The sequence below is a fragment of the Leucoraja erinacea genome, chromosome 29 (assembly GCF_028641065.1).
Source record: "Leucoraja erinacea ecotype New England chromosome 29, Leri_hhj_1, whole genome shotgun sequence".
In the NCBI taxonomy this organism is placed as follows: Eukaryota; Metazoa; Chordata; class Chondrichthyes; order Rajiformes; family Rajidae; genus Leucoraja; species Leucoraja erinaceus.
In genome coordinates, this window is record NC_073405.1 from 12,861,433 (window position 1) to 12,874,286 (window position 12,854).

At 37.3% G+C, this 12,854-nt stretch overlaps 1 protein-coding gene across 1 annotated transcript in view; it reads left to right on the forward strand.

Annotated features, from left to right (window-relative positions):
* Positions 1–12,854, forward strand: part of LOC129710934 (mucin-16-like) — a 98,689-nt gene that overhangs the window by 48,039 nt on the left and 37,796 nt on the right. Inside the window, exons 60-82 of the mRNA XM_055658241.1 lie at positions 609–763; positions 854–921; positions 1,687–1,856; positions 1,976–2,002; positions 2,772–2,926; positions 3,017–3,084; positions 3,850–4,019; positions 4,139–4,165; positions 4,935–5,089; positions 5,180–5,247; positions 6,013–6,182; positions 6,302–6,328; positions 7,098–7,252; positions 7,343–7,410; positions 8,176–8,345; positions 8,465–8,491; positions 9,257–9,411; positions 9,499–9,566; positions 10,448–10,617; positions 10,743–10,766; positions 11,221–11,381; positions 11,471–11,538; positions 12,634–12,800. Coding sequence (XP_055514216.1) covers positions 609–763; positions 854–921; positions 1,687–1,856; positions 1,976–2,002; positions 2,772–2,926; positions 3,017–3,084; positions 3,850–4,019; positions 4,139–4,165; positions 4,935–5,089; positions 5,180–5,247; positions 6,013–6,182; positions 6,302–6,328; positions 7,098–7,252; positions 7,343–7,410; positions 8,176–8,345; positions 8,465–8,491; positions 9,257–9,411; positions 9,499–9,566; positions 10,448–10,617; positions 10,743–10,766; positions 11,221–11,381; positions 11,471–11,538; positions 12,634–12,800 — 2,493 coding nt within the window. The remainder of the gene's footprint in view (positions 1–608; positions 764–853; positions 922–1,686; positions 1,857–1,975; positions 2,003–2,771; positions 2,927–3,016; positions 3,085–3,849; positions 4,020–4,138; positions 4,166–4,934; positions 5,090–5,179; positions 5,248–6,012; positions 6,183–6,301; positions 6,329–7,097; positions 7,253–7,342; positions 7,411–8,175; positions 8,346–8,464; positions 8,492–9,256; positions 9,412–9,498; positions 9,567–10,447; positions 10,618–10,742; positions 10,767–11,220; positions 11,382–11,470; positions 11,539–12,633; positions 12,801–12,854) is intronic.

The following is a 12,854-nucleotide window of genomic DNA, read 5'->3' on the forward strand; positions in this document are numbered from 1 at the left end:
GATGTTACCATCCTATCATCATCATGTTTTCATCTCCACTGCTGGCCATACATTCCATCGGTTGCACCCAAAATACCAATGTACCAATCTTTGCTTCATTGGAAATGATAATCATAGACCGTTAGTGTCATGGTGGCTACAGCACAGAAATTGACTCTTTGGATCATGGATTCTGTGCCAATGGCAATCCACCCCTTTATACTAATCCTATATTAATCACATTTTTTATTCTCCCTTCATCAAAAGTAATTCACATTATTCCCTTCATCATGTATTTATTTGTACACTGTGAATGGCATGATTGAAATCATGTATAGTATTTCCGCCAACTGATTAGCATGCAACAAAAGCTTTTCACTTTACCTCGGTACACATGATAACGAACTAAACTCAAACGCAAACTCAAACTCATCCTCCTCAACTGCAGCAAGGTCCTACCATTGACCTACTTATTTGGGTCATTTTACAGTGGCCATAGAGCATAGACCTATACATTATTCATCTATGTGTAATACTCTTTCCCTTCTTTACACTAAATGTTAAGAATAATTCAACAAAAAGCTTTTTTTAATTTGATTGTTTAATAATTTTGCACAATTTCTTAACAGCGATATCACCAATACAGACCACAACTCCAAATATGCAAACAAATCCTTTTGATTTTAACGTGACCTTCGTTGTAACAAACTTGACCTCAGCAGCAGATTTACAAGATCCCAATTCAGCATTGTTCAACTCTACAGCAAGTGTTATTGTTTTGCAGGTCAGTTGACAAATTACTGATTGATTTAATTAATTCATTCATTACTCATGGTTCAGAGAGTCTAATACTCTAACCATTGCCTGTTTACAGCTGAACCAACTGTTTCGCAGCAGTAATGTTAACAAAACCTTCTTCAGCTGCAAAGTTCTTTCATTCAGGTAAGGAAAACTAAGATTAATCCGGGTCAGTATTTGCATCAACACCACGTGCAACCTCAGACAAGCACATGTAACTGCAAGTGCATCAACATTTCCTAAATGGCAACTCTGATAGAAAAATGGCATCTCATATTTAGACTTGTTTTTCTCAAAAATAATTCCCAAACCAATATTTGTGGATTTCTAGGGAGTTTCACAACGTCCATGGTGGTGCATCCCAAGTAATTCATGTGCCATGGCCACAATGATGTGTAGGTTCATGGACATGCAGTGGTGCACCAGAAATATCAGAAGGTGACTTTCAGATTCTAGACATTTCCCGCATCATGCAGATATTGTGGTCGACTCATGTAAATGTTGCCACCAAGTGCTTGCAAGGTCTGCTTTAGCATTGGTTTGAGAGGAAACAGATCCAGGCCATGGATTGCAGTGGTGAAAACACATCTCTGATGAGCTCTGATGTATGTTGATTCCCAAAATCATGGCCCATTCCATTCCCGATGTATTAATTTTTGTACTAAAAAAATGCCTCAGGAATCAATAATTGCACAGAAACAGTCTACAGAGGAAATATTTAATTTATTTTGCTAATTGAATGCCATATTCCCGCCTACATTTATTCTGGCAAATGACATACATATTATGTGCTTGAGTATATAAATAATTTCTATTCCCCAATGTTTTAATCAATAGTTTCTAATCCCAAACTGTCTGACATCTTAAGTCAAGCAGATTTACTCAATTACCTCTGCATCTATTCCACAGCACCGCAGCCACACAAGGCACCAGAGTCCATGCAAACTGCACCTTCACAATTGACTCTGATCCCCAGGATGTTAACAGGGTTAGATTGTACCGTGTGTTCAGAGACCTGTCTAATAACATCACCACTCTAGGACCATATTCTCTGGATAGTAACAGCCTCTACGTGAACGGTATGTATCACTTAAATAAGCATTAGAGTGAAAAGTTCAGAAAATTTTATAATCAATCATTTTCCCCTATTTAATGTACACATTTTGCCAGATACATAATTATTCTTTTAATCTTTCAGGTTACAATGAACCATCACCTACAACCAGTGAGTACTGTTTTGAATTTCATCTTTCAATAAAATTGCCTTTTGTTGCAGTGGATAACATCAGTGAATATATTTACCAAACGTTCATTAAATATTGTCAGATATGGTCTCCGTATTAGTGACGTTAACACAGCAAGTGTGTGACAATGGAAAGTGGATGAGATGTTACCATCCTATCATCATCATGTTTTCATCTCCACTGCTGGCCATACATTCCATCGGCTGCACCCAAAATACCAATGTACCAATCTTTGCTTCATTGGAAATGATAATCATAGACCGTTAGTGTCATGGTGGCTACAGCACAGAAATTGACTCTTTGGATCATGGATTCTGTGCCAATGGCAATCCACCCCTTTATACTAATCCTATATTAATCACATTTTTTATTCTCCCTTCATCAAAAGTAATTCACATTATTCCCTTCATCATGTATTTATTTGTACACTGTGAATGGCATGATTGAAATCATGTATAGTATTTCCGCCAACTGATTAGCATGCAACAAAAGCTTTTCACTTTACCTCGGTACACATGATAACGAACTAAACTCAAACGCAAACTCAAACTCATCCTCTTCAACTGCAGCAAGGTGCTACCATTGACCTACTTATTTGGGTCATTTTACAGTGGCCATAGAGCATAGACCTATACATTATTCATCTATGTGTAATACTCTTTCCCTTCTTTACACTAAATGTTAAAAATAATTCAACAAAAAGCTTTTTTTAATTTGATTGTTTAATAATTTTGCACAATTTCTTAACAGCGATATCACCAATACAGACCACAACTCCAAATATGCAAACAAATCCTTTTGATTTTAACGTGACCTTCGTTGTAACAAACTTGACCTCAGCAGCAGATTTACAAGATCCCAATTCAGCATTGTTCAACTCTACAGCAAGTGTTATTGTTTTGCAGGTCAGTTGACAAATTACTGATTGATTTAATTAATTCATTCATTACTCATGGTTCAGAGAGTCTAATACTCTAACCATTGCCTGTTTACAGCTGAACCAACTGTTTCGCAGCAGTAATGTTAACAAAACCTTCTTCAGCTGCAAAGTTCTTTCATTCAGGTAAGGAAAACTAAGATTAATCCGGGTCAGTATTTGCATCAACACCACGTGCAACCTCAGACAAGCACATGTAACTGCAAGTGCATCAACATTTCCTAAATGGCAACTCTGATAGAAAAATGGCATCTCATATTTAGACTTGTTTTTCTCAAAAATAATTCCCAAACCAATATTTGTGGATTTCTAGGGAGTTTCACAACGTCCATGGTGGTGCATCCCAAGTAATTCATGTGCCATGGCCACAATGATGTGTAGGTTCATGGACATGCAGTGGTGCACCAGAAATATCAGAAGGTGACTTTCAGATTCTAGACATTTCCCGCATCATGCAGATATTGTGGTCGACTCATGTAAATGTTGCCACCAAGTGCTTGCAAGGTCTGCTTTAGCATTGGTTTGAGAGGAAACAGATCCAGGCCATGGATTGCAGTGGTGAAAACACATCTCTGATGAGCTCTGATGTATGTTGATTCCCAAAATCATGGCCCATTCCATTCCCAATGTATTAATTTTTGTACTAAAAAAATGCCTCAGGAATCAATAATTGCACAGAAACAGTCTACAGAGGAAATATTTAATTTATTTTGCTAATTGAATGCCATATTCCCGCCTACATTTATTCTGGCAAATGACATACATATTATGTGCTTGAGTATATAAATAATTTCTATTCCCCAATGTTTTAATCAATAGTTTCTAATCCCAAACTGTCTGACATCTTAAGTCAAGCAGATTTACTCAATTACCTCTGCATCTATTCCACAGCACCGCAGCCACACAAGGCACCAGAGTTCATGCAAACTGCACCTTCACAATTGACTCTGATCCCCAGGATGTTAACAGGGTTAGATTGTACCGTGTGTTCAGAGACCTGTCTAATAACATCACCACTCTAGGACCATATTCTCTGGATAGTAACAGCCTCTACGTGAACGGTATGTATCACTTAAATAAGCATTAGAGTGAAAAGTTCAGAAAATTTCATAATCAATCATTTTCCCCTATTTAATGTACACATTTTGCCAGATACATAATTATTCTTTTAATCTTTCAGGTTACAATGAACCATCACCTACAACCAGTGAGTACTGTTTTGAATTTCATCTTTCAATAAAATTGCCTTTTGTTGCAGTGGATAACATCAGTGAATATATTTACCAAACGTTCATTAAATATTGTCAGATATGGTCTCCGTATTAGTGACGTTAACACAGCAAGTGTGTGACAATGGAAAGTGGATGAGATGTTACCATCCTATCATCATCATGTTTTCATCTCCACTGCTGGCCATACATTCCATCGGCTGCACCCAAAATACCAATGTACCAATCTTTGCTTCATTGGAAATGATAATCATAGACCGTTAGTGTCATGGTGGCTACAGCACAGAAATTGACTCTTTGGATCATGGATTCTGTGCCAATGGCAATCCACCCCTTTATACTAATCCTATATTAATCACATTTTTTATTCTCCCTTCATCAAAAGTAATTCACATTATTCCCTTCATCATGTATTTATTTGTACACTGTGAATGGCATGATTGAAATCATGTATAGTATTTCCGCCAACTGATTAGCATGCAACAAAAGCTTTTCACTTTACCTCGGTACACATGATAACGAACTAAACTCAAACGCAAACTCAAACTCATCCTCTTCAACTGCAGCAAGGTGCTACCATTGACCTACTTATTTGGGTCATTTTACAGTGGCCATAGAGCATAGACCTATACATTATTCATCTATGTGTAATACTCTTTCCCTTCTTTACACTAAATGTTAAGAATAATTCAACAAAAAGCTTTTTTTAATTTGATTGTTTAATAATTTTGCACAATTTCTTAACAGCGATATCACCAATACAGACCACAACTCCAAATATGCAAACAAATCCTTTTGATTTTAACGTGACCTTCGTTGTAACAAACTTGACCTCAGCAGCAGATTTACAAGATCCCAATTCAGCATTGTTCAACTCTACAGCAAGTGTTATTGTTTTGCAGGTCAGTTGACAAATTACTGATTGATTTAATTAATTCATTCATTACTCATGGTTCAGAGAGTCTAATACTCTAACCATTGCCTGTTTACAGCTGAACCAACTGTTTCGCAGCAGTAATGTTAACAAAACCTTCTTCAGCTGCAAAGTTCTTTCATTCAGGTAAGGAAAACTAAGATTAATCCGGGTCAGTATTTGCATCAACACCACGTGCAACCTCAGACAAGCACATGTAACTGCAAGTGCATCAACATTTCCTAAATGGCAACTCTGATAGAAAAATGGCATCTCATATTTAGACTTGATTTTCTCAAAAATAATTCCCAAACCAATATTTGTGGATTTCTAGGGAGTTTCACAACGTCCATGGTGGTGCATCCCAAGTAATTCATGTGCCATGGCCACAATGATGTGTAGGTTCATGGACATGCAGTGGTGCACCAGAAATATCAGAAGGTGACTTTCAGATTCTAGACATTTCCCGCATCATGCAGATATTGTGGTCGACTCATGTAAATGTTGCCACCAAGTGCTTGCAAGGTCTGCTTTAGCATTGGTTTGAGAGGAAACAGATCCAGGCCATGGATTGCAGTGGTGAAAACACATCTCTGATGAGCTCTGATGTATGTTGATTCCCAAAATCATGGCCCATTCCATTCCCAATGTATTAATTTTTGTACTAAAAAAATGCCTCAGGAATCAATAATTGCACAGAAACAGTCTACAGAGGAAATATTTAATTTATTTTGCTAATTGAATGCCATATTCCCGCCTACATTTATTCTGGCAAATGACATACATATTATGTGCTTGAGTATATAAATAATTTCTATTCCCCAATGTTTTAATCAATAGTTTCTAATCCCAAACTGTCTGACATCTTAAGTCAAGCAGATTTACTCAATTACCTCTGCATCTATTCCACAGCACCGCAGCCACACAAGGCACCAGAGTCCATGCAAACTGCACCTTCACAATTGACTCTGATCCCCAGGATGTTAACAGGGTTAGATTGTACCGTGTGTTCAGAGACCTGTCTAATAACATCACCACTCTAGGACCATATTCTCTGGATAGTAACAGCCTCTACGTGAACGGTATGTATCACTTAAATAAGCATTAGAGTGAAAAGTTCAGAAAATTTTATAATCAATCATTTTCCCCTATTTAATGTACACATTTTGCCAGATACATAATTATTCTTTTAATCTTTCAGGTTACAATGAACCATCACCTACAACCAGTGAGTACTGTTTTGAATTTCATCTTTCAATAAAATTGCCTTTTGTTGCAGTGGATAACATCAGTGAATATATTTACCAAACGTTCATTAAATATTGTCAGATATGGTCTCCGTATTAGTGACGTTAACACAGCAAGTGTGTGACAATGGAAAGTGGATGAGATGTTACCATCCTATCATCATCATGTTTTCATCTCCACTGCTGGCCATACATTCCATCGGCTGCACCCAAAATACCAATGTACCAATCTTTGCTTCATTGGAAATGATAATCATAGACCGTTAGTGTCATGGTGGCTACAGCACAGAAATTGACTCTTTGGATCATGGATTCTGTGCCAATGGCAATCCACCCCTTTATACTAATCCTATATTAATCACATTTTTTATTCTCCCTTCATCAAAAGTAATTCACATTATTCCCTTCATCATGTATTTATTTGTACACTGTGAATGGCATGATTGAAATCATGTATAGTATTTCCGCCAACTGATTAGCATGCAACAAAAGCTTTTCACTTTACCTCGGTACACATGATAACGAACTAAACTCAAACGCAAACTCAAACTCATCCTCTTCAACTGCAGCAAGGTGCTACCATTGACCTACTTATTTGGGTCATTTTACAGTGGCCATAGAGCATAGACCTATACATTATTCATCTATGTGTAATACTCTTTCCCTTCTTTACACTAAATGTTAAGAATAATTCAACAAAAAGCTTTTTTTAATTTGATTGTTTAATAATTTTGCACAATTTCTTAACAGCGATATCACCAATACAGACCACAACTCCAAATATGCAAACAAATCCTTTTGATTTTAACGTGACCTTCGTTGTAACAAACTTGACCTCAGCAGCAGATTTACAAGATCCCAATTCAGCATTGTTCAACTCTACAGCAAGTGTTATTGTTTTGCAGGTCAGTTGACAAATTACTGATTGATTTAATTAATTCATTCATTACTCATGGTTCAGAGAGTCTAATACTCTAACCATTGCCTGTTTACAGCTGAACCAACTGTTTCGCAGCAGTAATGTTAACAAAACCTTCTTCAGCTGCAAAGTTCTTTCATTCAGGTAAGGAAAACTAAGATTAATCCGGGTCAGTATTTGCATCAACACCACGTGCAACCTCAGACAAGCACATGTAACTGCAAGTGCATCAACATTTCCTAAATGGCAACTCTGATAGAAAAATGGCATCTCATATTTAGACTTGTTTTTCTCAAAAATAATTCCCAAACCAATATTTGTGGATTTCTAGGGAGTTTCACAACGTCCATGGTGGTGCATCCCAAGTAATTCATGTGCCATGGACACAATGATGTGTAGGTTCATGGACATGCAGTGGTGCACCAGAAATATCAGAAGGTGACTTTCAGATTCTAGACATTTCCCGCATCATGCAGATATTGTGGTCGACTCATGTAAATGTTGCCACCAAGTGCTTGCAAGGTCTGCTTTAGCATTGGTTTGAGAGGAAACAGATCCAGGCCATGGATTGCAGTGGTGAAAACACATCTCTGATGAGCTCTGATGTATGTTGATTCCCAAAATCATGGCCCATTCCATTCCCAATGTATTAATTTTTGTACTAAAAAAATGCCTCAGGAATCAATAATTGCACAGAAACAGTCTACAGAGGAAATATTTAATTTATTTTGCTAATTGAATGCCATATTCCCGCCTACATTTATTCTGGCAAATGACATACATATTATGTGCTTGAGTATATAAATAATTTCTATTCCCCAATGTTTTAATCAATAGTTTCTAATCCCAAACTGTCTGACATCTTAAATCAAGCAGATTTACTCAATTACCTCTGCATCTATTCCACAGCACCGCAGCCACACAAGGCACCAGAGTTCATGCAAACTGCACCTTCACAATTGACTCTGATCCCCAGGATGTTAACAGGGTTAGATTGTACCGTGTGTTCAGAGACCTGTCTAATAACATCACCACTCTAGGACCATATTCTCTGGACAGTAACAGCCTCTACGTGAACGGTATGTATCACTTAAATAAGCATTAGAGTGAAAAGTTCAGAAAATTTCATAATCAATCATTTTCCCCTATTTAATGTACACATTTTGCCAGATACATAATTATTCTTTTAATCTTTCAGGTTACAATGAACCATCACCTACAACCAGTGAGTACTGTTTTGAATTTCATCTTTCAATAAAATTGCCTTTTGTTGCAGTGGATAACAACAGTGAATATATTTACCAAACGTTCATTAAATATTGTCAGATATGGTCTCCGTATTAGTGACGTTAACACAGCAAGTGTGTGACAATGGAAAGTGGATGAAATGTTACCATCCTATCATCATCATGTTTTCATCTCCACTGCTGGCCATACATTCCATCGGCTGCACCCAAAATACCAATATACCAATCTTTGCTTCATTGGAAATGATAATCATAGACCGTTAGTGTCATGGTGTCTACAGCACAGAAGTTGACTCTTTGGATCATGGATTCTATGCCAATGGCAATCCACCCCTTTATACTAATCTTATATTAATCACATTTTTTATTCTCCCTTCATCAAAAGTAATTCACATTATTCCCTTCATCATGTATTTGTACGCTGTGAATGGCATGATTGTAATCATGTATAGTATTTCCGCCAACTGATTAGCATGCAACAAAAGCTTTTCACTTTTCCTCGGTACACATGATAACGAACTAAACTCAAACGCAAACTCAAACTCATCCTCTTCAACTGCAGCAAGGTGCTACCATTGACCTACTTATTTGGGTCATTTTACAGTGGCCATAGAGCATAGACCTATACATTATTCATCTATGTGTAATACTCTTTCCCTTCTTTACACTAAATGTTAAGAATAATTCAACAAAAAGCTTTTTTTAATTTGATTGTTTAATAATTTTGCACAATTTCTTAACAGCGATATCACCAATACAGACCACAACTCCAAATATGCAAACAAATCCCCTTGATTTTAACGTGACCTTCGTTGTAACAAACTTGACCTCAGCAGCAGATTTACAAGATCCCAATTCAGCATTGTTCAACTCTACAGCAAGTGTTATTGTTTTGCAGGTCAGTTGACAAATTACTGATTGATTTAATTAATTCATTACTCATGGTTTAGTTAGTCTGATACTCAAAGCATCACTTTTTTTACAGCTGAACCAACTGTTTCGCAACAGTAATGTCAACAAAACCTTCTCTAGCTGCAGAGTTCTCTCATTCAGGTAAGGGAAACTAAGAATCATCCTGGTCTGCGTTTGCTGCATTTGACCTCAATAAAAGTACACGTGTTTAATTCTTAAATCTTAAATCATGCAGATATAAGATTTTTTAGACATAAAATGTTGGAGTAACTCAGCTGAACAGGCAGGATCTCCGGAGATAATGAATGGACAACGTTTTGGCTTGAGTCCCTTCTTCCGACTGGTTAGGAATAAGGGGAATGAGAGATAATGACAAAGATGTGGAGACATAAAGAACAATGAATAATGGATATGCAGAAAAGTAATGATGATAAAGGAAACAGGACATTGTTAGCAGTTTGTAGGGTTAAAACGAGAAGGTAGTGCGACTTGGGTGGGGGAGAGATATGGAGAGGAAATGCCAGGTCTACCTGAAGTGAGAGATATCAATAATCATACCTCTGGGCTGTAAGCTGCCTAAGCGAAATATGAGATGCTGTTCCTCCAATTTGCTTTTAGCCTCACTCTGACAATGGAGGAGACCTAATACAGAAAAGTCAGTGTGGCAATGGGAAGGAGAATTAAAGTGTCTGGCAACCGGGTGATCAGGTGGGATCTGGTGGGCTGAGCGAAGGTGTTCTGCAAAACGATCACCCAGTATACGTTTGGTCGCTGATGTATAAGGGTCCACATCTTGAACAACAGTTACAGGAGATGAGGTTGGAGGAGGTGCAAGTGCCTAACCTTAAAGGACTGTTGGGGTTCCTGGACTGTTCGGGCTCAGGGAGGAGGCATATCAACAGCTGTTGCATCATCTGCGGTTGCACGGGAAGGTACCTGGGGAGGAGGTGATTTGGGTGGGAAGGGATGAGTTAACCAGAGAGTAGCAGATTTATTAAATTGCCTCTGCATCTACTCCACAGCCCCTCAGCTGCACAAGGCACAAGAGTGCATGCAAACTGCACCTTCACAAGTGATTCTGATCCCCTGGATGTTAATAGAGTTAGATTGTACCGTGTGTTCAGAGACCTGTCTAATGACATCACCGCTTTAGGACCATATTCATTGGACAGCAACAGCCTCTATGTGAACGGTATGTACCAAAGAAAGGAGGATTTTCTGCTAATCGGATTCATTACATTAGAGTGAACAAGTGTAATGTTCCCTTATTTAATGTTGACTTTTCACCGGATGTGTAAATATTCTTTCTTTTTTCAGGTTACCACGAATCACCTGTAACCTGTGAGTACTGTTTCTAATTCTATATGTCACTTAAATTTCCTTTTATTGTAGTGGATAACAACAGTGAATATTCTTTATCAAACATTCAACACATATTGTCAGATGTCGCCTCCATATTAGTGATGCAGTGGCGACTAGTGAGTAACAATGGAAAGTGGATGAGGCTTGACCAACCCATTGCCTGTGGGCATTGATACCATTTTAAATTAAATTAAAGGTGCATTTTCCCAGTGAGATCAATGCATTTCTGGGATTGTAAAATAATCAGGCACACATTCATTACTTTTTAGAGCAGTAGGTGTGTCTATTCTTCATTGGGCATGGCTCCAATTTGTTCAACTTTTGATATGCATGCTGCATACATAGGAAAATCGCTTTTAATTTGTCATCATCCTTCTTTGTGCAAGGTTAATATTTTTAACTTCAATTTACTTTGTTTCTCTTTCTCGTGTAGTGGAACCACCCATAGTACCAGTTACGGTTAAACCAGTTGATGAAATGAAGAGAAAACTATTTAACGTCACCTTCAATGTGCTCACATTGCCATTCACACCAAGTCTACAAAATATCAGTTCCCCAGCCTATGTCAGTGAATCTGCAGTCATTATTGATCAGGTAAAAAAAATATTATTTATGATTAGGATAGAGAATATTACACTTCATTATACTTTACATACTAAAATGAAATTTTTAATTTTCAACAGCTGAATAGTCTGTTTGCCAATAGCAGGATAAACCCAACATTCTCAAGATGTCAGTCTGTAACTTTCCGGTAAGAAATTTGTTATTTCTTTGAAAATTCCAAGATAACATGAATGCAAAACTTTTTTTAATGCTCAAATAGTCTGCGTATATTAAATAATACTAAATAGCAAATCATGGCAAGAAAATTCTACTCTCCTTTCTATAGTCTGGTGTTTGCATCAGTCATGGACTAGTTTACCTACAATAACTGATAAATTATTTTAAATATTATTTTGAATCTAATGTACCTGTGGCATGTAAGAGTTTAATTGTTTTGGTTCATTTGTGGTGCTTATGATAAATAAACACTCTGGACAATCTGAGGAGTTGATCTTGTCACTGTATTGTCACACTCAAGTGCTGTTTTGGATCTTGTTGGTTATTGACATTTCTGTGTCAAATTGCTGGTATGTAGACATTGAAATAACTTGAATTCGGGGCATCATGGAAACAGGCCTTTCCACTTAAGTTCAGGTCAACAATTGATCAGCCGTTAAACAATAGCTCTATGTTATCCCACTTTCTCATTCGCTTCCCACACTTTAAGCACAATTTATAGAGGCCACCTAACCTACAAACACGCATGTCTTAAGCATGTGGGAGGAAACCAGAGGAACTGGAGGAAACCCATGCAGTCACTGGGAGAATATGCAAACTCTACTCAGAGAGTGCTCGTGGACAAGATTGAACCCGGATCTCTGACACAGAGGCAGCTGCACCACTGAGCCACTCTTTCCCCCAGGATACTTTAGGTCCTGAATAGGACGTTTGGAAGGTAACAGGCAGTGATACCAGGCTTGTGTCTGGCACAATATGTGTCATAATTTTAGTGGAGAAAAATAATTATATGGAAAACTGAAAGTGTTGCAAATATTCAGCAGGGCAGACAGCATATATGATAGAAACACATCTTTAACTGTTCATGATATAAATCTATCCATTAAATTAATATGTCTTTCTAGCATTAACAATTGCTATAATTAACAATAATAGCAATTATTAATTATATAATTAACAATCATTATTGTTAATTATAGAAACAATTAACAATAAGCATCAATTATTTGGTAATAGGATGAAAAGATTAACACTAATTAACCACCTGCTCGTTGTCCATGCTTAGACCTACAAGTGACGGTAATACTACAGTGGAGGCAATCTGTATCTTCAAAATCCTAACTTCAGGCCAAGTTGATGAAGTTCAAGTTTACCATGAATTTCAGAACAAAACAGAAGACATCACTACCTTGGGACCATATTCATTGGACACCAACAGCCTGTTTGTGAATGGTATATATTCATAGTCATTAAATATCTATAGTTCTTTTAACACTGTTACGTGAT